This window comes from Cordyceps javanica, chromosome 3, assembly GCF_051103115.1.
Source record: "Cordyceps javanica chromosome 3, complete sequence".
In the NCBI taxonomy this organism is placed as follows: domain Eukaryota; kingdom Fungi; phylum Ascomycota; class Sordariomycetes; order Hypocreales; family Cordycipitaceae; genus Cordyceps; species Cordyceps javanica.
The window spans coordinates 4,902,956-4,924,153 of record NC_139297.1 but is presented as its reverse complement, the minus strand read 5'-3'; the positions used below and the strand labels follow the sequence as shown (position 1 = coordinate 4,924,153).

The window sequence follows — 21,198 nt, the reverse complement described above, 5'->3', positions numbered from 1 at the left end:
GGAGAAACACGGTCTGGCCACTCTTTTGTTTAAAGATGGCCGAGGTGCCTAGAGCCGTCCATCGAGAAGTTTCCGCGTCCTCGTCCAGCCAGCAGACCCATCCTCTGCAGAGGCCGCATCGCCGAACCATTTCTCCCAAAGTGTTGACCGAGAGTCGACCCGTCGCAAGCGTCCGGCTAATCATGCAGTTCGAGACTCCTTGAAGGCGCCCATTGGAGGGTCTTCATTGGCGGAGCTGGCCGCGCTATCCTATCATCAGCGCCAGGACGACCGTGTGCTGTCAGCACCAACTCCACACGGGGCACCACCCTTGTGCCAAATCGCCGCCATAATGCATTGCGGATCTCTTGACGACCTGCTCAAAAGGGTAGCGTCCACCGCGCAGCGATGTGCATCGATGGGCTTGCGGCCGCTTAGCACGGCAACTGGTTGGTGGCTGGTAGTGCTCGTCCTATCGCCCTGGATGCCACATGTTAGTTTGTTCAGCTCGGTCTGTACGCGGTGCGGGAGGCTCCCAATTCTTTTATAAGTAAGACTTGCCCATCAAGGTTGTCCCATCTTGACGCTTTGCTTTTGAGATTGTGCCAAGACGCTATCTCGATCTGCAGACCCGATACAGCCAGTTCATTCCTGCGTCTTTACCCACACCACCATGGTGTCATTTTACCGAACTGTGGTCATCCTGGCGACCGCCTTGCAGGGCGCTCAGGCTTGGGGTGTCTTGGGCCATGCCACTGTTGCTTACATTGCCCAGAACTACCTGACCAACGACACCGCTTCTTGGTGAGCATTCGCGCCCGTTATAAGAGAAGGGCAAAGAAGCAAATACTGACAGCTCCGCAGGGCTAAAGAGGTCCTCGGAGACGACTCTGACTCGTATCTCGCTAGCATCGCGTCTTGGGCTGACCAGTACCGCTCCACCTCGGCCGGCAAATGGTCCGCTCCCCTGCACTTCATCGATGCTGAAGACAACCCGCCGTCTTCCTGCAACGTCGACTATGAGCGCGACTGTGGCAGCAAGGGCTGCTCCATCTCCGCGATTGCCAACTACACGCAGCGTGTCAGCGACGGCCGCCTGAGCCAGGCCCACGTCGACGAGGCGCTCAAGTTCCTCGTCCACTTCCTCGGCGACGTCACCCAGCCCCTGCACGACGAGGCGTACGAGGTGGGCGGCAACGACATCAAGGTCACCTTTGACGGCTACCCCGACAACCTGCACGCCGACTGGGACACGTACATTCCACAGAAAAAGGTCGGCGGCTCCAAGCTGACGGATGCGCAGTCGTGGGCCGGCGCCCTCGTCGCCGAGATCGAGTCTGGCGCGCTCAAGGGCCAGGCCGCCGGCTGGATCGCCGGCGATAGCATCGCAGACCCCATCGCATCCGCCACCAGGTGGGCGTCGGACGCCAACGCCTACGTGTGCTCGGTGGTCATGCCCGACGGCGCGGCGGCCCTCCAGCAGGGCGACCTCTACCCGGACTACTACAACTCGGTCATTGGCACGGTCGAGTTGCAGATTGCCAAGGGCGGCTACCGTCTAGGGAACTGGCTGAACAACATTTACAGTACAAAGATTGCCAAGCGCAGCGTTGACGCTCCACTGCCTGATTTGTCTGGCCGCGACCTGCTGCCTGCTGGTCGTCCATTGAGCCGCGCGAAGCTCGCTAGGGAGGCTATGGGTGAGTCGTGCTGCACGCATAGTCACTAAAAGTCTGAAAGCTCTCGTGCATAGTTTGTTTATGATAGATGAATATAAATTTATTGGAGCGTGTTAAAGTAATGTGACCCTGGCCCGTTTGCAGCTTTTGCTTCTCTGGCTGCAAACGCCTGGCGTGTGCTATAGTTACTAGCTGCCTGGAGGCTCGATGACTTTTCATTCCTCACTTTCAACAGCCACTCGAGGATCTCAATCATATTCATTTTTCGGCATCTCTGTTAAAGCACACTTCTGGCGTAAACTGTCACAATCTCTGCCGACTCACTTTGCAGAAATGTCAGCAGCAGCCACCGGCAGCGTTGGGCATCAGTCCACAGGTGCTTTGGGTGCACGGATGATGCTCTCCGGTGAGTATTCCGACTTGGTCTTTATCTGCAACGGGGAAGTTTTCAAAGTCCACAAGGTGGTTGTCTGTTCTCAGTCGTCCGTGATTCGAGCTATCGTCAACTCAGACTTCGAGGTAAGTAACCAGCCGATTCAGTACATCTCAGTGGTTGATATAGTCTTTAGGGGTCTGTAAACAGCACTTTAGTCATGGATGCATTTACTCCTGAATTGGTGCGAAGATTCATACGATTTTTATACACAAATGACTACGATGCCACCAATATCCACGATGAAAAGCCACAGCCAGCGAACAGTACAGAAACGGACGAGATGTCGATAGCGGAGGGTAATTTAACTGCCACGGCCGATGGAACGAGAGCCGAAGTTGCTTTGCCCTCTATATCCGATATAATCAGCAGTCTCAAGGCCCGAGACCCCGTCTTCGGGACCATCCTAGCTCATACCCAGATGATTGCGATGGGAGATTATTACGATGTCCGGGATCTCATCACACTTGCCAATATGCGCATCAAAACCACCCTTTCAAGTGCGTGCCCAGATGCTCCTTGGATTATAGGTCTTCCCGCCATCGCCGAGGCTGCGCTAGACATTACGAACAACGAGGGCTTATCTGATATTTTGACGACGGCCGTCTCGGAGAATATCAGCACAATCCTCACCATGGGCACACTCGAGTACTCGCCCTTGACGACGCCATTTTCTTTGGAACTGCTCAAGAAATGCAATGCAACCAGCCAGGCGCTCTCGAGGACGTTTCAACCCAAACCCAGACCCTGAACAGGGTCCGCGCCGAGTATCCAGAGGCAGTCGACCAGGCAGCGCGGCAGATATAGGCAGCCTCTGCTCTGAACACCACCAAGAAATGCTGTAGCGGCAGGTAATGCCCGGTCCGATTGCTATTTCACAGAGGACAGCGGCAGGCTGCGTTGCAGTTATTGTCATGCGAGGCATTGGCGGTAAGCGAAGCCAGATATTTTTGGGGCTCTTAAATTACGTCCGTATCTTGATACAATTCAAATTGCCCTAACGAGTTTTCAAATTTTCGAAACATGCTGCAATCATACTACGCTACCTAGTGCTCGAGTAGGTAGCCATGGAATTCTTCTTCTTCTTCTTCTTCCTGGCTTGCCTGATATTAGCGGTTGTGGCTCAGCTCATTATGAGTTTAATTGATTTAGTTTATTCATTACTTCATTAACTAGCAACTACATTGGCTCCATTACACGCCGATCAATTTATCAGCTTCCGTTTTCCACCGCATCTTTGTTCTTGAGACTTTGTTGGGAGTACCGATCAGATCATTTCTACCAGCGTCCCGTGCGCGTTATAAAAGGAGACGGCCTCGGCCTCGCGGAACGGGCGCTCATCCCTGCTCGCTAGCGTCCCAAACGCCTGCAGCAGCCGCACCAGCACATACGAAATCTCCGTCTGGGCCATCTGCTGGCCGATGCACGACCGCGGGCCGGACCCAAAGGGCATAAAGTGCGGCGCCGCCGAGGAGGCGGCACCACCCCCGCGCACGCCGGCCCAGCGCTCCGGGCGAAACGCGGCCCAGTCGTCGCCGTAGTGCGCCGGGCTGCGGTTCAGCGCGTAGACGCTCCAGACCACCGACGTGCCCGCGCGCACGGCCACGGGCGACTGGCCGTCCGGGCCGCCGCCCCGGGGCAGCGTGGTGTCGACGGCGGCTTGTCGCGAGTGCGAGGCGACGGGCGTGTAGAGGCGGAGTCCTGTTTTCGTTGCCCCCAAAGGGACAATCTCGTATTAGCGGCGGGAGCGGGCCGTGGGGGGTCGTGGAGGGCGGGCAAAAGGAAACGAACGGGAGCTTGACAGGGGGAGAGGAAAAGGAGGGGGAGGGGGGTTGACTAGTTAGGAACGTACCTTCGTATAACACACCACGCAGATACGGCATGGCGGAAATGTCTTGCTTTGTAGGCCGTGTACCCCGGAGAGGCGCCATCTCGTCTCGCAACTTTGCCTGAATGTCCGGCCGCCGAGCGAGGACGTGCACCAGGTTGGCGAGCAGGGCTGTTGTCGTGTCGAAGCTGGCGAAGAAAATGTTTTGCAGCTCCGCCTGCATGTCATCCACCGAGAGGCCCTCCTGTTCCAACATGCGGAAGAGCGAGGTACTGCTCTTGCGGCGTTGTTGTTGTTCGTCATCTGCACCGCCGCCGCCGCCGCCGCCGCCGTACGCGTACATGTGCCGCTGCTTCTGGCGGAGCAGGTCCAGGCGCCGCTTGAAAAAGGCCTTCATGCCGCCGACGACGGCCAGGAGCGTCCGGTAGGACGGGGCCAGCTTGAGCCAGGCGAGGGCGCCGACGGCGATGAAGAGGCCGCAGGCGGGCTCAAAGGCCTTGACCATGTCCAAGAACTCGCTGCCCTCATCGGTGCTTGCTCCCGGCGTCGCCGCCCCCGCACCCGCACCCGCCGCGAGGCTGTCGACGGAGCCGTCAAAGAGAAACTCGGTCACCACGTCGAGGGAGAAGCGCGTGGCCAGCTCCAAAAAGTCGACCGTCTGCCCCCGGCGCGCGCGGATCACGGCCGCGAGCCTCTGGACGTGCGGCTCGACCAGGGCCAGCTCGTCGAGCGTCGTCCTGGCAAAGATGGGCTTGAGGAGCGCGCGGGACCGGCGCCAGGCCGCGCCCTCGTTCATGAGCACGCCGTGGCCGATGTGCTTGGACGCCTCGTCGACCCACGCCGACTTTTGGAAGCGCGAGAACTGGAAAGTGGTGACGTCCCGGATGTTGTCGGGGTCGATGGTGTAGATGCACTCGGCGCCAAAGAGCGCACGCGTCTTGAAGGTCGCACCGCAGCGTGCATGTCGCAGACGCATGCCCTCGGCGAGACGGCCTCGGGTATAATCTCGCCACATGGCCAGGGACAGGTCGAGGCCCCAAAAGGGTTCCAGGTGAGGGTATACGGGCAGGCCATCCTGGGCTAGAGGTTCGTGTGCTTTTCCAGCTCGGCGGAAAAGGTTCGATGCAGCGCGGAGCGCGTAATACGCCAGGGCGCCGGCCACGAAGACGAGTGCCACGATAGCCATCTCCGTTCCCGAGCAGGTTGGTTCGTTTCGGTTTTGGAGCTGGCGGGGGCACGGCTGTAGACCCTTCTTCTTATTCCTATATATTTTAACTATTATATCGGCCATGCGCTATTTCTTTCTCCAGCCCAACGTACGCCTTATCTCCTCTTACCCCTCTCCCCCGTCACATAATGGGCTCACACGTCAAGCCTTAGCCACGAAGCCACCGCTAGCTCCTCCCTCCACGTCGCCGAGTAAGTTCCAACGGCGCCGAACAACAAAACATGGCCATCCCGTGCAACCCACAATGGACATAACGGCTCTCTTCTCGACAGCGTTTGCCCAATCCTGTCGCTCGTAGTCCTGTGTTGGCATGCAGTGTAGCTTGACCTGTCGTCCCAGACCTGAGACATGCATGCGTTGGCGGTCATAAATCACTTTCCCCCTCCGATTCCATATCGGAATCTTTCGACAGCAATCGTATAGTTGGCCGGATTGCGTGTCTGAGCGACCTTCACCCCACGGCACGACTGCGTGTTCGAGATGCGTTGTGCGAGGCAGGCTGGCCACGCTAGGCGCCCGAACTCGAACTCACAGGTGTCTAGGAGCCATTTTTTGTGTAAATCGGGCCAGACACGCGTCGAAATATGACACACTGACTGGCAGGTGATGCAAGCCAGGTCTTGTTGTCATGCCTGTGGGTTCAATGCGCACACCCGAATCACAGGTTCGGCCCCTGCTGTGACCTCGCAGGGAGGTTAAAAGGGACGTTGGCGGGCGATGAGTAAGGATCGTGGCAACCCATATCACTCACGCGGCCCTACTACACCTCTTTCTTTTTCCTTTTCTCTTCCAACACTACTGTACTTGGCATGGCTCTGACTTCCAGCCTGGTGGGCCGTCTCCGTGGCTGGAGCCTGACCCTCCGGAGGTTCCTCCGGCGGGCAGCCCAAAGCCTCGTTCTGAGCAAGCTCGCCGCGTTTTCTTCAGGGCTCATGTGCATTCGAGACTCGTGCGGCTCCGAGATTGCCGTCGTTGGCAATGCGAAAGCGCACCATTCCCAGGCCCCGGCCATCCTGGTAGTCCACGACGACTTCTTCTGGGTGCGGGCGCTCTTGTTTGGTGACATTGGCTTCTCCCAGAGCTACATGCTGCGAGAGATTTCGACGCCGGACCTCACGGCCGTTTTCGAGTTTTTTGTGCAAAACGCCTCCAAGAGAGGCGTCCTCGCCAGCTGGCGTGTGGTTGGCCTCTTCAGCGCCGTCACGCGCGCCGTCTTTAAGCGCGCCAATAACATCTCGGCCGCTAAGCTCAACGCGATCGCGCACTACTCGCTGGGCAACGACATGTTCTCGGCCTTTCTGAGCCCGGACATGACGTACTCGGCCGCGCTGTGGCTGCCCACCACCGACCCCCGTTCCGAGGACGAGACGCTGGAGGAGGCGCAGATGCGCAAGCTGCAATACGCCATTTCGTCGGCGCGCATCAAGCCCACGGACCACGTCCTGGAGGTGGGCAGCGGCTGGGGCAGCTTCGCAATCCTCGCGGCCGGGACGACGGGTTGCCGAGTCACTACCGTGACGCCGAGCCTGGCGCAGAAACGGCTGGTCGAGAGCAGGGTCGCGGATGCGAAGCTCTCGGAGCGAATCCAAGTCTTTCTCGGTGACTACCGCGAGGTCGAATCGCTACATGTCAAGTTTGACAAGATTGTCAGCATAGAAATGATTGAGCATGTCGGCCGCAATTTCTTAGATACGTATTTTGCATGCATGAACCGCTACCTGAAAGATGACGGCGTAGGTTACTTCCAGTGCATCACCATCCCCGAGGCGCGGTACGATGCGTACATCAAGGGCGAAGACTTTATTCAGAAATACATCTTTCCAGGGGGTCACCTTCCGACGGTCAGCGGCCTGGTTTCGAGTATCAATGCGGGCTCCAAAGGTACGCTGGTGGTGGAAGAGGTCCTGTCGTTTGGAGGTCACTACATCAAAACGCTGCAGTGCTGGCGGCACAAATTTCTCGCCAATTTTGACGGAAGAATTGCTCCGGCGCTACGCAAGGAGCATCCTCGCATGACGGACGCCGAGGTGGACATTTTTAAGCGAAAATGGAACGTATGCTGGCATGAACCTTTTTTTTCCCGTCTCTTTCGAGCAAAAATGACGCTAACTTTTGCCAGTATTACTTTTGCTACTGCGAGGCAGGGTTCAGGACCAAGACCATTGGCGATGTCGGCATCACAGTCGGAAGAGAGGGTGCACTCGAGCTACTAGAACGGGTCCCATTCGATTGAGAATGCAAAGAAAAGCTACACTATTTGCTAATGACAACTTAATCATAATTTATCCACAACCGGCCATTTCATTTGCAGCCTCTCTACGTGGTGTTTGGCCTCTATCCATTCCAGTTGGCTTCTAAGCGAGACAAGCACAATGACAAACAGCGCCTAACACAGACATAAAAAGCAAATTTACCAACAAAAAGGAAGAAAAAGCAAAAATCAAAGACACAATCACGGCTTGCCCGAACCTGTGACACCCTGAAGGCTGCGGTTAGCTTTGACACCCTGACCATGTCCATTTTACGATCTGCACAACATGCACGTAACACGAGCTCTGGAGTATTGCATCGTTTTCCTGTGTCAAACTGGATGACAGTCTTAGACCAGGTAGGCCTTTCTTTCTGGTAATAGAGTGTCACCAGGATGCAGGTTCGTACTGACGCTTGGGCAACCGGTGATGCTATTCTGCCTCTGAAGAGTTGGCAGAAGGGGCACCATATTGTATTCATATACTGTCGCCCGTTCTGTAGCTTTTCGGCTTGCCATTGCATGCATCAGGTACTGTTTACTCACTAGCTTTCATCGTTCATCACTCTGGCTGCGCCTTCCTTGCGTCCTTGTGCAGACACGATGCAGAAACCGGTCGCCCCCAAAGTCGACTGTTGTGGCGACCTTGCGCCGCATCAAGTGGTGCCGACAGAGATACCAAACTCTATTCAGACTCATGTGCAGGATCATCTGCAGGCTACGATGCCCGGCGGTCCGAGTACTCTGTGCTTTGGTTTGAGACATTTTGGCTCGGGCATTGAATACAAGCACGCTCGGCCAAGTCTCGCTACCTGACATGGCGGCGAAATTGAAAGTTGGCCCAACATAGCCCTACTTGTCACAAGATTCGTTGGCTCACAAATCAATGATTGAGCTCCTAGGTACGGCCACGTCCCCTTGACCCAACTTGCCTATCGTGTGGCCCGCCTCGCAGCTACGTTACGAAGCTGTCCTGCTCAAGTTGTCCAACCTCGGGTGGTCTACGTGTCAGCAGCTCGAGAAGGAATTAGAGCAGCAACTCAAAACTCTTTCCCAGCATCGAAAATATACTAACACAAATACAAACACGAACACACGGATCGCATTACGCATTCACAGAGAGTCACGACAGAATATCATCAAGGCCAGGAGTGACTTGAACCTATCTGCGAGCAGTCCATTCTATAACGAAGTTTTCCAAACACAAAAATCAAAACTCTATCTACTGCTGGCATCCTGAATCATCTAGAGACTAATCAAAATTTGTTGAGCGGGCACTCTACCAACTACAACGCAATCCTTCTTATCTAGCCCCAGCAAGCCCGTGGCGTCACCGAGGCTGCTAACCATCCCAACAAAATAATCCAATCCTCCCAATTATTCTTGATCCGACTTTCGAAATCCAAGATCCTAGATAGGCTCACATCGAACGTCTTGCGTGCCATATTTACGCGACTCTGGGCAACGCGCACCTGGCGGTCGCATCCGGTTATGACAGTAATCTAGGATTCGACAGGCATTAGCATAGTATAAAATACATTCGGGACTCGCAGATTTGATTTTTTTTTTCCCACAAATCCTCGGTGGCGATTACTTACGACAAATTCGTCGCACTGGGAATATGCTGGATATCCGTCGTACTTGGTGGCGAGGACAATCAGGGCATTGAGTTCACTCGTAAGAAGCTGGCCTTCCAAAGGACGGGTCATCTCAACTTGGTACCCCACGACGCAAGGCCTGCTTGTGTCTAGTGCGCCGTCTACCCCAAAAGGCTCCGAGACGGTTTGAATCTCGTAGCAGATGCTACCTTCCTTGTTCAGGCCCTGCAGGTAGGAAGGGTCGTGACTTTTGGTTTTCGGCGGCTGGTTAGCGAAAGATGCGTTTCATGCGGCAGGGGTATCTACTCACCAGCGCATCCGCCACTTGACTTGGTCCGGGAAATGCCACACAGTCTTATAGGTGGACGCGATTGTGTGCAGTTTCAAGGCCTGGTAAAACCTCGTATCGGGACAATTTCTCTCGTCATCCGTCGTTTCGCCATCCGACCATTCGTCATCCGACATTCCGTCATCCGACTTATCGTCGCCGCGCGCATGGAATTCGAGGCCGTCGTCGTCCATGCGCTCAAAGAGTCCGCCATCAGGAGACTGCTGGACAACGGCGGCGGGCATGGGCACCAGCCTGGCCGAGCCCTTGACGCAGTCAATGTCTCCGGTCGTCAGATCGAGATGCTTCAAAGTGACCTTGAGCTTCTTGAGCACATCCTGAGAGACAAAGGGCTTCCTATCGCGCAGAGCTGGAACTACTGCTTGCTTAAACAAGTCCACTCGGAAAACGTACTGGCCTGCGGAACTCATGTTGCAATAAGCCGCACAGGGTTTTGCGGTAGGTGAAGAATAGTGAAGCAAGAATAGCGCAGTTGATCATGTTGTCGGTTTGTCGGAGTTGATGGTGGTTGCGCCGGTCTTTTAAGTGATTCGAGATGGTGCTTCTCTTGAGGGAGGCTTGTCATTCCGTTTGAACCCACGATACTCTGTACTGCGTCAGCCGCGTTGTTGTGACCTGGCCTGTTACCCAGATTTATCACGTGGTGGGTCAGAGGTACATCAATTTGGCTGGGGTCTGCACCTATAAATAGGTATCTTTTCCCTTTGTAATACCTCAAGGAACAGTATCAGTAATTGTATCCTGTTGTTCCGTATCTCTACACTATTGAGGCCTACCTTGAACGTGACATCAAACACGTTTGGGTACCACAGTGGATGGAGGGAGCCCCACACCCATCAGGCCGATCACGCTCCATTGAAAGCATATCGAGGCGATCCGTTTGTGCTCCTGTCGCGCGTTTAGTATTTCGCTCCCAGGTAACTAATATATACGGAATGCCCAGGTAACGTCGTCTGATCCCTTGAACTCGGCGGCCAGGGCGGCATTTTGAGCAGGTCGCAGCGCCACCGGGAACTTTTTACACTCGGCGCGTACTGATTGAATCCTCCAAGGGTCCCTGTACACGCGTGATGTACTCTGTATTTCAGAGTAATAAGTGGCAGTAGCCAGATGAAGTGGACAAGTGCCACACACTCAGTTTCCCTCAAGCACACGTGTTAGGGCAATGCAGCTTACATGGCACGTAACTATATTAGTTGTTTATAAATGATGTATAATAAAGAGTCATGAATTATTCCTCGGTTTTAAGCTACGGATAATTGTAAGATTTTTTAACATTGTTTGTATTATTTCTTATCCATTCTCTACACGTTGCATATTCTCTACACTAAAGGTTTCTTAGATAGTAGGAAAACAAGAGTTTTATCTTCAACCGGGGTATTCTCAACCGGTAGTTGGATGTCATGGTGGCTGCTTTGCCTTCCAACACCCACTTCGTGTGACACGCAGTTCCGGCGTCTTCACTCTCACACATTGGCAAGAGTGACTCGTTCGGCAGTTGCAGTAATACAAACATCGACGACGCCAACTCAATCTTTTCACTCTCCAATTCATACAACGACCTACTCAGTCATATGGCCCCGAGTTGCCAGCAGCAAGAGCAAAGTGCGACAGCCCTACGGAAAGCGCGTGGCTCAATTGACCGACCTCTACGGGGTACGTCTTGGGAATAGTGATCACGCAGCAGTTTCTACCATACGCTCCCGTCATTTATTTCAACGTGTTCCAAGCCGAGAACATGGAGTATGACTGTGTCAGTCTCGTCAATATGTGTACACACTGAGACGCATCAAACTTTTTTGGTTTCAATGTTTCGTACCATCACGGCACGCCGGCGGTGATGGGAAAGAAGAGAGGCTTCTCTCCGTCGAACTCGCGGTGCAATTTGCAACGCCACAGTCTTGCAAAGGCTTCACCCCGAGATCATCTGCAGACTTGGTCTCGCCGAGCCGTGTGATTGTGTACCCTTTCGTCTTACGGCGGCGGCGCTCAAATGCGCTCACAGCTTGGATTAGACATTTGAACCGGGTCCGTCCTTGCTTCAAGTCTCGACTCGATGAGGCATAAATACCGGCTGTACTGCAGTCTGGAAAAGTTTGTTTCGACAGACTCAACCAAACTTGCTACTACTTCATCGCCTTGATCAATTCCCTCTTCATTTCTCGAGGAATGTCGCCTACCAACCAGAATGCTGCACACAGTCCTGAAGAGGCAGAAGAGACCCTTCCGTCCACTGCGAAGGCATGGAAAGAGGACATTCAAATCAACGGCCTTACCAAATCCTCGCTTAAAAGCGTCAGTCCAAAGTCCGGCTCAAAGGTCACACTTGCCCAGTTCTACATGCTGAAGACGCTATACCTGCCGCTCGACACGCGCCTTCAACTTCGGAGAGACCTTCGCCTCCGCATCAGCCGCGATGCCCTGGCAAAGGCCAAAGCCCTCTTGAAGGGGTCTGCTCTCTGGGCAGAATATGAAAGCTCCTTTGACAGCGCGGCGAGATCCGAGGGCCTTTTCGGGTTGGTGCAGCTCTATCAGCGCCGATGCACCGACAGCTTGCGGGGCGACTTCAAGCCGGTCGACTTGCCCCTCGGTCGTCTCAGGTACACGCCAGAAGCGTCCTCTTCCACCGCTACTGGCAGGAGGGCAGGGGACGAGGAAGCTGGCTCTTCCGGATCCGTCGCCTCGACGGCCGAATCAGCCTTTACGTCCGCCATTTCGGTCGTCTCGGTCGATGCGCTTGCCAAGAAACTCGAGGTGGAAGACGAAGAGATCGTCAACTTTGCACTGGTCCTGTTCCTGAACGCGCTGGTCCGGGCCACGCCCGCCAAAGACGTCCACGGCGACTGGTGGCCCTGCCGCTCGGCGTTTCGCGTCCTGAACCGGGGGAAAAAGGCTTACACGGCCGCCGTGGACGGCGTGTTCAGGGTCGAGGGCGCGGCCACAGATCTTGCCGACTTCGCCAAGGATGCTCCCCGGCTCGGTACACCAGCCGGCAAGAAGACTGTATCGGGTAGCGGCGCGCTACACTCGCCGAGAAAGTCCACCGCCCGCGGCAATGGCCGCGGCGGCGACAAGAGGGGAAACGCAGGCGCGCGCGGCACCTCAAGTTTGACTCCCAGTACCGCTCTTCCCACCAGGACCCGTCCGATCCCGGCGGGGCCCTCAAACAGTGGCAGCAGCGGCAACAGCGGCGCCCCGGCGAAGGAGGCCGTGTCGAGCGTGCCCGCGCAGCCCTACCATAACTCTGCCGGGCCGCGGGACACGCGCAACATCACCGTCATCCTCGAGGTGAAACGCGCATCCCGTGCAAACGAAAAAGAAGCGTGGCGTCAGAAGGTTCTCATACAGGAAGCGGCTCAGATGGCCGCGTGGATCGCTGAAGTTCCCACGCTTTTGGGCCAGGAGGCGGACGAGAAAGGAGAGTATCGGTACGTGTGTATCTTTTGATTTTTCTCTTCCTCCCCGCCTGGCCTTGACTCTTCCATTCGTGTTACATGTGTCATATCGTACTGACGCTCTTGGTAATAAAAAAATAAAAAGGCGACTGCTTCTTTCGCAGGACCAGCGCGAGATCTTTGTCACCATCGCCACGTACACCGGAGAGTACATCAATTACATTATGAATTCGGTCGACAGGCCGGTGTATCGGAAGGCGCTCCTCCGGCCGGACTGCTTTCTTCGCATGCAGCCGTACGGGTCGTTCCGCGTCGACAAGCTGGAGCATATGCAGCAGCTGGCCGAGTTGCTAATTGCACTCTCTTATCAAAACTATGTCATCTAGAACTCTTTGCTTGAGGTTCGATGACATGAGAAGCTCTTTTGTTGATTTTTCCATCTGTTTTTTTTTTCCTGATTTCATTGTTTGATAGATGCAGTTTCGTTAATCAAGATGACATTGTACTTGCCTTTGGTTGCCATAATGTACTTGTTGGCGCGGAAACCAGCTGCCTGGCCGCCTGCCATACATCATCTGCAGACTTGGGCTTGTCATTCTCTCCATACTTTGGCATATTGAAGGATACTCTGCTATTCAGTTTCTTTTATTGCTTCTACTTTAATTCCGCGCAGTCTTTCTTTCCCTCTCTTTCTTATTCTCCGGGTCTCGTAACGCAACCACCACTTAATTGGTAATGTACTAAAGAAGCTTTCATGTATAATCATAGCACATCTCAAAGTACTGCCATTCTTCCATCAACACACAGCCCACCCAGCGTACAAGCTCGCAAATGCCACCTATCAAAAGCTCGCGCACATCCCTATACTAAAGTAGCAACTCTCACAGCTAATAAACCATCAGCAATCCACACACAGTGCGACGCTATACATGATCCGCTCAACCTTTGGACAAGACGCACTCGCGCGCCTCCGGAAATGGTCAGCACCAAGACGGCAATAATAAGCTACCGAAGAAGGTTGCACCAACAGCAAAACATCCACATGACCCGTCTCACACTTGTTCCCCTCTCCCTCTCCCCTTCCCTATGCTTCTTTCGCATGCGACCGGGTTTCGTTCTCTCCCCCTTCCCCCGCCTCCGCGGCCAAGACTAGTGGTAACGATGGACGAATGTTGCCCCAGATTCGGAATTAACGTGTTGGGTGGGGGGAGAGAGAGGAGGGGGGCCAAAAAGTGATCAGGTGGGCAGCCTTTTTTTTGGTCCATCTTTAGTACGGATGTGTGGTGGGGGGTTTCTTTTGAGTTTGTCTTGTCATGAAGCTCGTACCCCGGCCTCTCTCTGACTGGGGAAGTCTTTGGCGGGGGGGACCCTGGGGTTTGAACGAACAAGGGTTCAGATAACAGCAAAGGCTACGGATACGGATCATCCGTACAGATTACAAAGGAGGGGAAGGGAAGGGCGGCGGGGGAGCTGAACAATGACGTGTGTGTCATGATCGGATTCCCGCCCTCCTGACAAAGCGATATTGCGCCCAGGGTCACTGGTCGAGTATCAAGAGAAGAGAGTGAGCAGTGTTATCTGGGGGGGATAGTGGGAGCAATACCTTTTCATCGTTTTGGTGTTGCTTTTCGATGTCTGGAAGGGGAGGGGAACATGCACCGGGCAATCTAAATCAAGGGACGCATCCTGCAACGTTTCACGCTTTGCAGTGTACGGAAGGCCAGCTTTCCCTTGGAGGAAGTTTGATGCCCGGGGCGAATCGCAGGGGCGCCGATCGTACGGTTTGCATGCCAGGGCTGCCAGTGAATTTTAGCCTTTCTGGACTTTTTTCTAACCAAGTAATGTGCGAGTGTGGTAATACCTGAACAACTCTTCGACAGACGCCCCACGAGAGCAATGCCAATATGACTAGCGCTTCAGATGACGGCATCCTGCAGGGAAAGGATGCCAGGTGGCGGCCCCTCGCCCGTCAAAACGTGAATGGTGTGATTTGCAATTCAAGAAGATCCCGGCAAAAAAGAGGAAAAAAGAAGAGATAATCAATGTCGTGTCAGGCAGAGCGTGGAAAATGTGATGTGTAACAAAATCCTCGTGGCTTCCGGGTGTGAACCCGCAGCCAAACAAGAGGCACGATGCGTCTGCAGCTGAAAGACGAAGAAATAAAAGAGACTTGATAAAATAAAATAAAATAACAAAAGAGTCTGGCAGCGAAATGAGGGCGCCGCCAGCTTGGACATGTTAGTGCAATGCGGGCGCATCAGCTGCAGTCGCTATCATTGGGCGCGCGGGGGCGCACGACCATGACAGTATGAACCATCAGGTGTCAATGCATCAGCTTCTCTCGTGGTGGTGCGCCTGTATCACCCGTCTTATTCGACTTGTGCTCTGACTGATTGTCCATTTTTTTTGTTCGCCTGCAAGCACCTCGCCTGCAAGCACGAGGTGGTCGAGACTGGTCTAGAAGGTCCGGCGCGACCACGTCCGGGTGCCTGCATTCCAGGTCGAAGCAAGCTTAGGCAGAAATCTGGACAGTCGGCAAGCGTGGAAGCTTGTCGTCGAACGTTTTTGGAGAGGATTCGCAACCCTCGTAGTTAAAACAGATGGTGTGAAACAGGCGCCCAATGTTCCTCGCAGTTATTAGTTAGCGTGTACTCCGAACGGAGGTAGACAAAACGGGTAGGTCAAGCTGCCTGCGCTGCGCCAGGCAGCATTGGATGAGTATCGCCATTGAGGGCATTTATCGAATATGCCCTGATTTTTCTTCTTCTTTGATCTTGATAATCTTGGGGTGCGGAAACCTCACAGCCGAGGTGGTGCCCGAGACGCAGAAGATGGCGAATGATGCGGAACAGTCTCTTCTTGCAGAGGGTTGCTGTCGGACTGGGGCGGAGGGAGGAGGCAGTGGTGGTGGTGCAACACACGACTACTACCTACGCACAGGCTTTGAAGAGACCAGTCCAATGTCTAAATAGGCGGCAACAACCTTACTCTAAAGTTAGTGCTTGTAAGAGAGCGAGCGAGTCCTGGCATTGTGGTCGCCCAAGGTTAGTAAGACGGGACCGACGGCGACGATATCGTGCGCTGGCTATTGCAGGACGGCAATGCGAACAAGAGCGATGCAGAAGGGACGGCGATACAGTGCCGTATTGCGTGCAAAAGTTGGCGATATTCCGACTCTGGCCTTTTTCCTTGAAACGCGGAACTGGTCGGCCGAGCGAGATAGCAACACCCGAGCAGATAGAGAGATAAGTAGGAAAGTACATAGGTAGTTATGGAGTACTCTGTAGTTAGTGACCACTGACCGGCGAGTGGGTTTGATAAGCCGGTTGCCCGCCCATGCCAGGCCACCACTACCACCACTACCCACTACTTACTCAGTACACCTTTTTTCTGTCGCGCTGCATGTTTCGGGTGGTACTTTGATAAGAGTCCCCATTGGGCATCTAGGGTCCAAGAGACGTTCTTTTGTGAGCCGGAGGGGGGAGAAGAAAAATTTACGGGTTGGCCGCGTCTGAGCTTGGCGGAGCGCTCTGTCGGCATCATCAGCAATTTTCTTGGCGGTGCAGGCCGGGGCTGGGGTTTTCTTTTGGCAGCTGTTGGCCAGTTGAAGGGGGGGTCAGAGAGAAGTCGGCATGTGAGTAGCAGAGGTGCGCTTGTCGCCGGATCGTTCGGGTAACTTGATGATGACTGGGACCTGTTGGTGGCAAGGCATGGGGTGGTATCGTGGTGGTATGACGCACACGACAGCCTCGGCGGTTTTGGTGTGTGTGTGTGTGTGTGTGTGCCAGACTGCCAGTGTGTGGTAGGAGATGGTTGTGGTGTGGGCGCGTGCAGTTGGCTCGTTTAGCCTTGTTGCTTATTATCAGTGCCTCGAGAGCATTATATCCTGCCCCCTTCTCGTACCGCAATCGAAGCGGAGGCCGAAGCGGAGGCGAGGCGAGTCGATGCGATTGTATATTATCTCGATGGACCTGGAGAGATGATGAACTGCAAAGAATGCAGCCATCAAGTGGAATTGTGCGTTTGCTGCTACTCCGTTTGCTGCTTCGATTTGGCTGATAACGATGGCGATAACGCTTACTGGTCCTGGGGTCGAAGCGCTAAAAGTAACCACCCACCCTTGGCTCGATACCGACCCAAGTCAACTAGCCAACTTAATTGCTTAGGCAGGCAACAGGGTGATTGGTGATTGCGGAGGCGGGGCCAAGCTTGTTGGGGCCATTTTTGGGCGCACCCGCCGCTTCAGGCTGGGAGGGGAGGAGCCAGAATGGCCGGGTATTACCATTATCTATTATTATAGGAGACGAGGCCTTGAGTTTATCCTGCGCTGACAAGCCGTGGACCGTGATTGGGGGGGAGGGGAGTCAGAAGGGATAAGGCAAGGAAGAGGGGGACAAGTTCGTTTTGGTTAAAAAGTCTTGGAAGATTCCGGGCGAGATGGAAGGGCTTCTTTTCCTTTTTTCCTTTTTTCCTTTTCTATTGTCATCTTGCATTGGTCTTTTCCCAGAAACCCTTACATCTTCGGATCAGGCGGTTACTTGTGAGCTGACTTGAAGACAGCCTGGGACATCGCTCTCTCGCTCTCTCTCTCTCTCTCGCTCTCTCTCTCTCTCGCTCTCTCTCTCTCTCGCTCTCTCTCTCTCTCGCTCTCTCGCCTCCTCGCGCCTCACTGTCGTCTTCAAAGAGGTACCTGCCTACCTGCCGACCTACACCAGGTAATCTGTACCTACTTATCTACAGAGAGGCAGAGTGCACTGCACTGCCTACCTACTCGGCCTCCCCCGTGACACACCGCGACTTGAGCACAAGCCGACGCCACCGCGGCCCTGCTGATTCAAGGCACCGTGTTGACGGGCCTTTTGCTTTTTCTTTTTCTTTTTTTCGGCTTTCTTTCTTTTGAGAAAAGGATTGAAATCTGTGCGACTTCTCCCACGGTCTCGAATTCTTACCGACCGCCCGCGTGTTATCAACCACCGGGGCATGTACCTGGTCGCCCTCATCCCGGTCCATACCGACGAGTCGCAGCCCAACTCGGAATAGAGTTAAGGTGCAGCAAAAAGGCACGCACCACTGTGCCACGCACAGAAGACGCTGCCAAAACAAAAACGAAAGAGGAACCCGACGAAAAAAAGTTGGCCGCCCCTCCCTCTCTCTGCAAGGCACAGGGCAGCAAAACAGCCCTTCTTTTGGTAGTGCCGGTGGCTGACACCAAGCAGCGCAGTCCACGCACGGTATTCATCTGCAGCCTCTCGGCCAGCCGCATCATTGACACGACAGCGACACATACGACATTGGCCAACGAAATAACACGGCAGGGAGACACAAAAGAAAAAAAAGACAACGACGGATCTCCATCCTTGCAGGGATCCATCTTTTTTCTTCTTCTTTTTTTTTGTGCGACGTGTTACGAAAGGAAAATCAAGGGACCTGCCTGAATCGCTCCAAGGGTCCCTTTTTCAGCACCCCTCCACCTTTGCCCCCCTGCTCGTCAATGCAGTCAGGATTTTTTGGTACGGATTCATCTGTAGGCTGATGGCCTCTAATCCATACTAGACCCTGATCAGCAAGCAAATGCTCCTCGGTTTGCGGGCCTCTATCTCTCTCTCTCTCTTTCTTCTCTCGACGCCAATCTCTTTGACAAAAGTCCCCCTTTTTTTGGTTAATATCCCCGGCATACGACCAATTACGTACATTGCGAGACCAGCCATTGTTACCTGCCTGATTCAACGTCGTCATCCGTTCCCACCGGCCGGTCGGAGATTTCACGCTTATTATTTATTTTTTTCTCTGCTAGCTCGGCGCGAGGTTTCCCATTGAGGGAGTTGGGCAGAAGTCGTCATCGTCCCGAAAACGCCGCCTGTGGTTCCGCGGCTCCACCACTGTGACACCGCTAATACAAGGCTACTAATAGCGGACCTACAGCGGACCTACAGTGGATGTGCGGTGGCCTGTATCTATTCTCACAAACTGTTTACAGAAGGTTACGGCGGTCACACAGGAGGCACTGGCACAGCAGGCACAGCCCCTCCAGGTCCCCTTGCAGCCTGTCACATTGCTTGCCAGTCCACTCACTACCGGCACTTCAGGGCCACCCCAGAGCCATTCCAGAGCACCGATAGGCCTTCTAGGCCGCTTCCATTCCACTAAAAACAGGCACCCAAAAGGCAACACACCAAAGGTTATGCCCCCACCATCCCTCCAACCGCCGCCGCCGCCGTTGCTCTCCTGCAAAGGCTCCCCTGGTCAGCTCAGGCGTCAGGCCAGCTCCTCATGCTCCGTCCCATCCCAGTCCTAGTCCAGCACCAGTCCCCCAGCATGGCTCACCCTCCATCCTGCTGGTCCACCACCACCACCTCGCATTCGCCGCCTCGCCGCCCAACTGCCACGCCTCTCATTGCTCCTCTGCCTCCGACTACTTGTACAAGTGAAGCTGCCCTTTTCTCTCCCACCCTCCACTCCATTGTCCACACAACTTCAACCCTCACTCCTCTCCTCCTTCACGCCAAGTATGCCGACTGCAAGCTGGACGCTCCCGTCACAGTCACCACCACTGCAGTCCCGCCCTCTCCGTCCTACACGTCAGAGTCGGACGGCGAGGCAAACACCAACAACACCACCACCACCATGAGCAAAGGCCGTGGTGAACGACGTCCCTCCGCCACCAAGACGCTCGATTCCTTGCGCCAGCCGCAGACAAAACAGTCGACTTCTACCAGTAGTCCCGTACAGATTCCTCGTCAGTCCAGCCGCACAGGCACCAACCGCGATAAGCACCATGCCTCGCAACGCAGGCGCACCGCTCGCGATGTTCACTCCCCCGATGCAGTGTCCCCGTCGGTCGCCGCGCTCCTGGCCATGACCGACATCCCTCGCCACCGTCAATCATTGCGTCAAAAACGGAAACCCGAACAGTCCCTGACCGTCCAGGACATTGTCCACAACCAGCACGTCTCCGAGAAGGAACTCAGCCTCTCGCTGACCGGCAGCCCTCTCGATGTGCTGCTCTCTCCACCAGAACATCTTCCGATAGAAGACGACACGAGCGCATGCGAAAGTCCGGACGGGTTCTCTCTCAAGCACACCGTTTCCTACGACTCGGTTCCCTCGCTGGGTGGTGACAGCTACGCCACCGACGCTGCCTCTTCGTTTGACTCATCGCCCAACTTTACCCGTCCGCGACGCACGCGCAGTCCGGCACGCAAATCTCTAGAACCCGTCCGCTCGCCTCCACACATTCTGAGTGACGAGCACCCGCTGTCCGTCAATTGGGAAGATGATGAGTATCCCGTCGCGCTCGAGCCCGTCGAGGAGCCTTCCATGTCCGTCTTCAGCGAACCCTTCAAGCCGCTCAAGGCCGCCTTCAAGTCCAACCTCACAGCCTCGCTGCGCGCCCTGCGATCTGCCGCCAAAACCTTTTCCAGCATGAATTTTCCTAGTATCCCGCCCGACGACCTGCTGTCCCGCTCCATCCTCACCATTGACCCCAACGTCCCGTACACCGATGAGCGGCGGCCCCCGGTCACCGAGGAGATGCCCTCGGCCGAGCTGCGTCGCTACCTCAACCCGACTACGCGGCCACTGGAAGCGCAGCCGCAGGACGGGCCGCAGCGGCCTCGCCTGGCATCCATACAGATGCAGACGTACAAGGTGCACCGCGCCCGAGTCACGCCCTCGAGGGGATCTCCGTCGTCAGCCTTGCCGCCTGCACCCAGCGCGACTGGTACTGGTGTCGTCGGTGGCGGCTGGAATAGCAGCAGCAGCAGCAGCAGCCCCACCCCCAAGCCGGACAACCCGCAGCACCCGCAGCACCAACAAAAGTCTTTGCTGCCGGCGTCCATGCGACAGCGAGAGATTCGCGAGAATCCCGACTTTATTCGCATCGCCGTCATGGAAATGGCCATGCGCAGGCGCGGCAAGCTCGATGACCGCAAGCCGGGGCGTGCCCGCTGGGCCCTACCACCTCGCAAGGCACCCATCAAGCCCGCCACCGACGCTGACGAGATCGGGCCCAACGGGGTCCCAACCAGGTGGATCCCCATAAACTACGAACAAGGAGGGACGTGAAAAACATGGCAAAGTAGATACTGATAAGAAAGGAGTCATCGGTGAATCCAACCGCATCGGCCAATCGCTCCGGCCGTGGGCCGGGATTCGGGGCGGTTTTCTCTCTCTCCCTCTTTGGGTATCTTATCTCATCAACCCTCCTCGGAAAAGAACCCCTACCGTGCTGCTGCCACGTCAACGAGCGATATGTTGACATACTCCAACAGGGGGCTTATTTGCCCTCTTTTCTGGTTGGTCAGTTCCCACCGCCACAAAGGGTCGCCGCGCCGCGCAGCGCCCCCCCTTTCCCTTTGAGGCATGTCCCTTGCCCTTGGAGACATGATGCATCGTTGCATCCAAAAAGCTCGGGCCATGGAAGGACTTTTGGAAACCTGTCAGAATGTCCATCAATTTCAAT

General features: G+C 55.1%; 6 protein-coding genes across 6 annotated transcripts; 4 read left to right on the top strand and 2 right to left on the bottom strand.

The window, feature by feature from the left end:
• Window positions 1-652: 652 nt before the first annotated feature.
• Window positions 653-2,842, top strand: V2A60_005662 (phospholipase C/P1 nuclease domain-containing protein; the record flags this gene model as incomplete). Its single annotated transcript, XM_083256970.1, has 4 exons — window positions 653-783; window positions 844-1,679; window positions 1,990-2,177; window positions 2,228-2,842. The coding sequence occupies 4 exons, from the start codon at window positions 653-655 to the stop codon at window positions 2,840-2,842; spliced, it is 1,770 nt and encodes a 589-aa protein (XP_083113096.1).
• A 516-nt stretch (window positions 2,843-3,358) lies between these two features.
• On the bottom strand, window positions 3,359-5,105 carry V2A60_005661 (uncharacterized protein; the record flags this gene model as incomplete). The annotated part of the gene is made up of 2 exons (XM_083256969.1): window positions 3,359-3,792; window positions 3,944-5,105. The coding sequence occupies 2 exons, from the start codon at window positions 5,103-5,105 to the stop codon at window positions 3,359-3,361; spliced, it is 1,596 nt and encodes a 531-aa protein (XP_083113095.1).
• An 851-nt stretch (window positions 5,106-5,956) lies between these two features.
• Window positions 5,957-7,380, top strand: V2A60_005660 (uncharacterized protein; the record flags this gene model as incomplete). The annotated part of the gene is made up of 2 exons (XM_083256968.1): window positions 5,957-7,201; window positions 7,267-7,380. 2 exons carry the CDS (start codon window positions 5,957-5,959, stop codon window positions 7,378-7,380), a joined length of 1,359 nt encoding a protein of 452 aa, XP_083113094.1.
• A 219-nt stretch (window positions 7,381-7,599) lies between these two features.
• On the bottom strand, window positions 7,600-9,752 carry V2A60_005659 (uncharacterized protein; the record flags this gene model as incomplete). The annotated part of the gene is made up of 4 exons (XM_083256967.1): window positions 7,600-7,626; window positions 8,820-8,897; window positions 8,994-9,240; window positions 9,304-9,752. The coding sequence occupies 4 exons, from the start codon at window positions 9,750-9,752 to the stop codon at window positions 7,600-7,602; spliced, it is 801 nt and encodes a 266-aa protein (XP_083113093.1).
• A 1,759-nt stretch (window positions 9,753-11,511) lies between these two features.
• On the top strand, window positions 11,512-13,123 carry V2A60_005658 (uncharacterized protein; the record flags this gene model as incomplete). Its single annotated transcript, XM_083256966.1, has 2 exons — window positions 11,512-12,770; window positions 12,883-13,123. 2 exons carry the CDS (start codon window positions 11,512-11,514, stop codon window positions 13,121-13,123), a joined length of 1,500 nt encoding a protein of 499 aa, XP_083113092.1.
• Window positions 13,124-19,052: 5,929 nt separating this feature from the next.
• On the top strand, window positions 19,053-20,801 carry V2A60_005657 (uncharacterized protein; the record flags this gene model as incomplete). The annotated part of the gene is made up of 1 exon (XM_083256965.1): window positions 19,053-20,801. The coding sequence occupies one exon, from the start codon at window positions 19,053-19,055 to the stop codon at window positions 20,799-20,801; it is 1,749 nt and encodes a 582-aa protein (XP_083113091.1).
• Window positions 20,802-21,198: the final 397 nt, after the last annotated feature.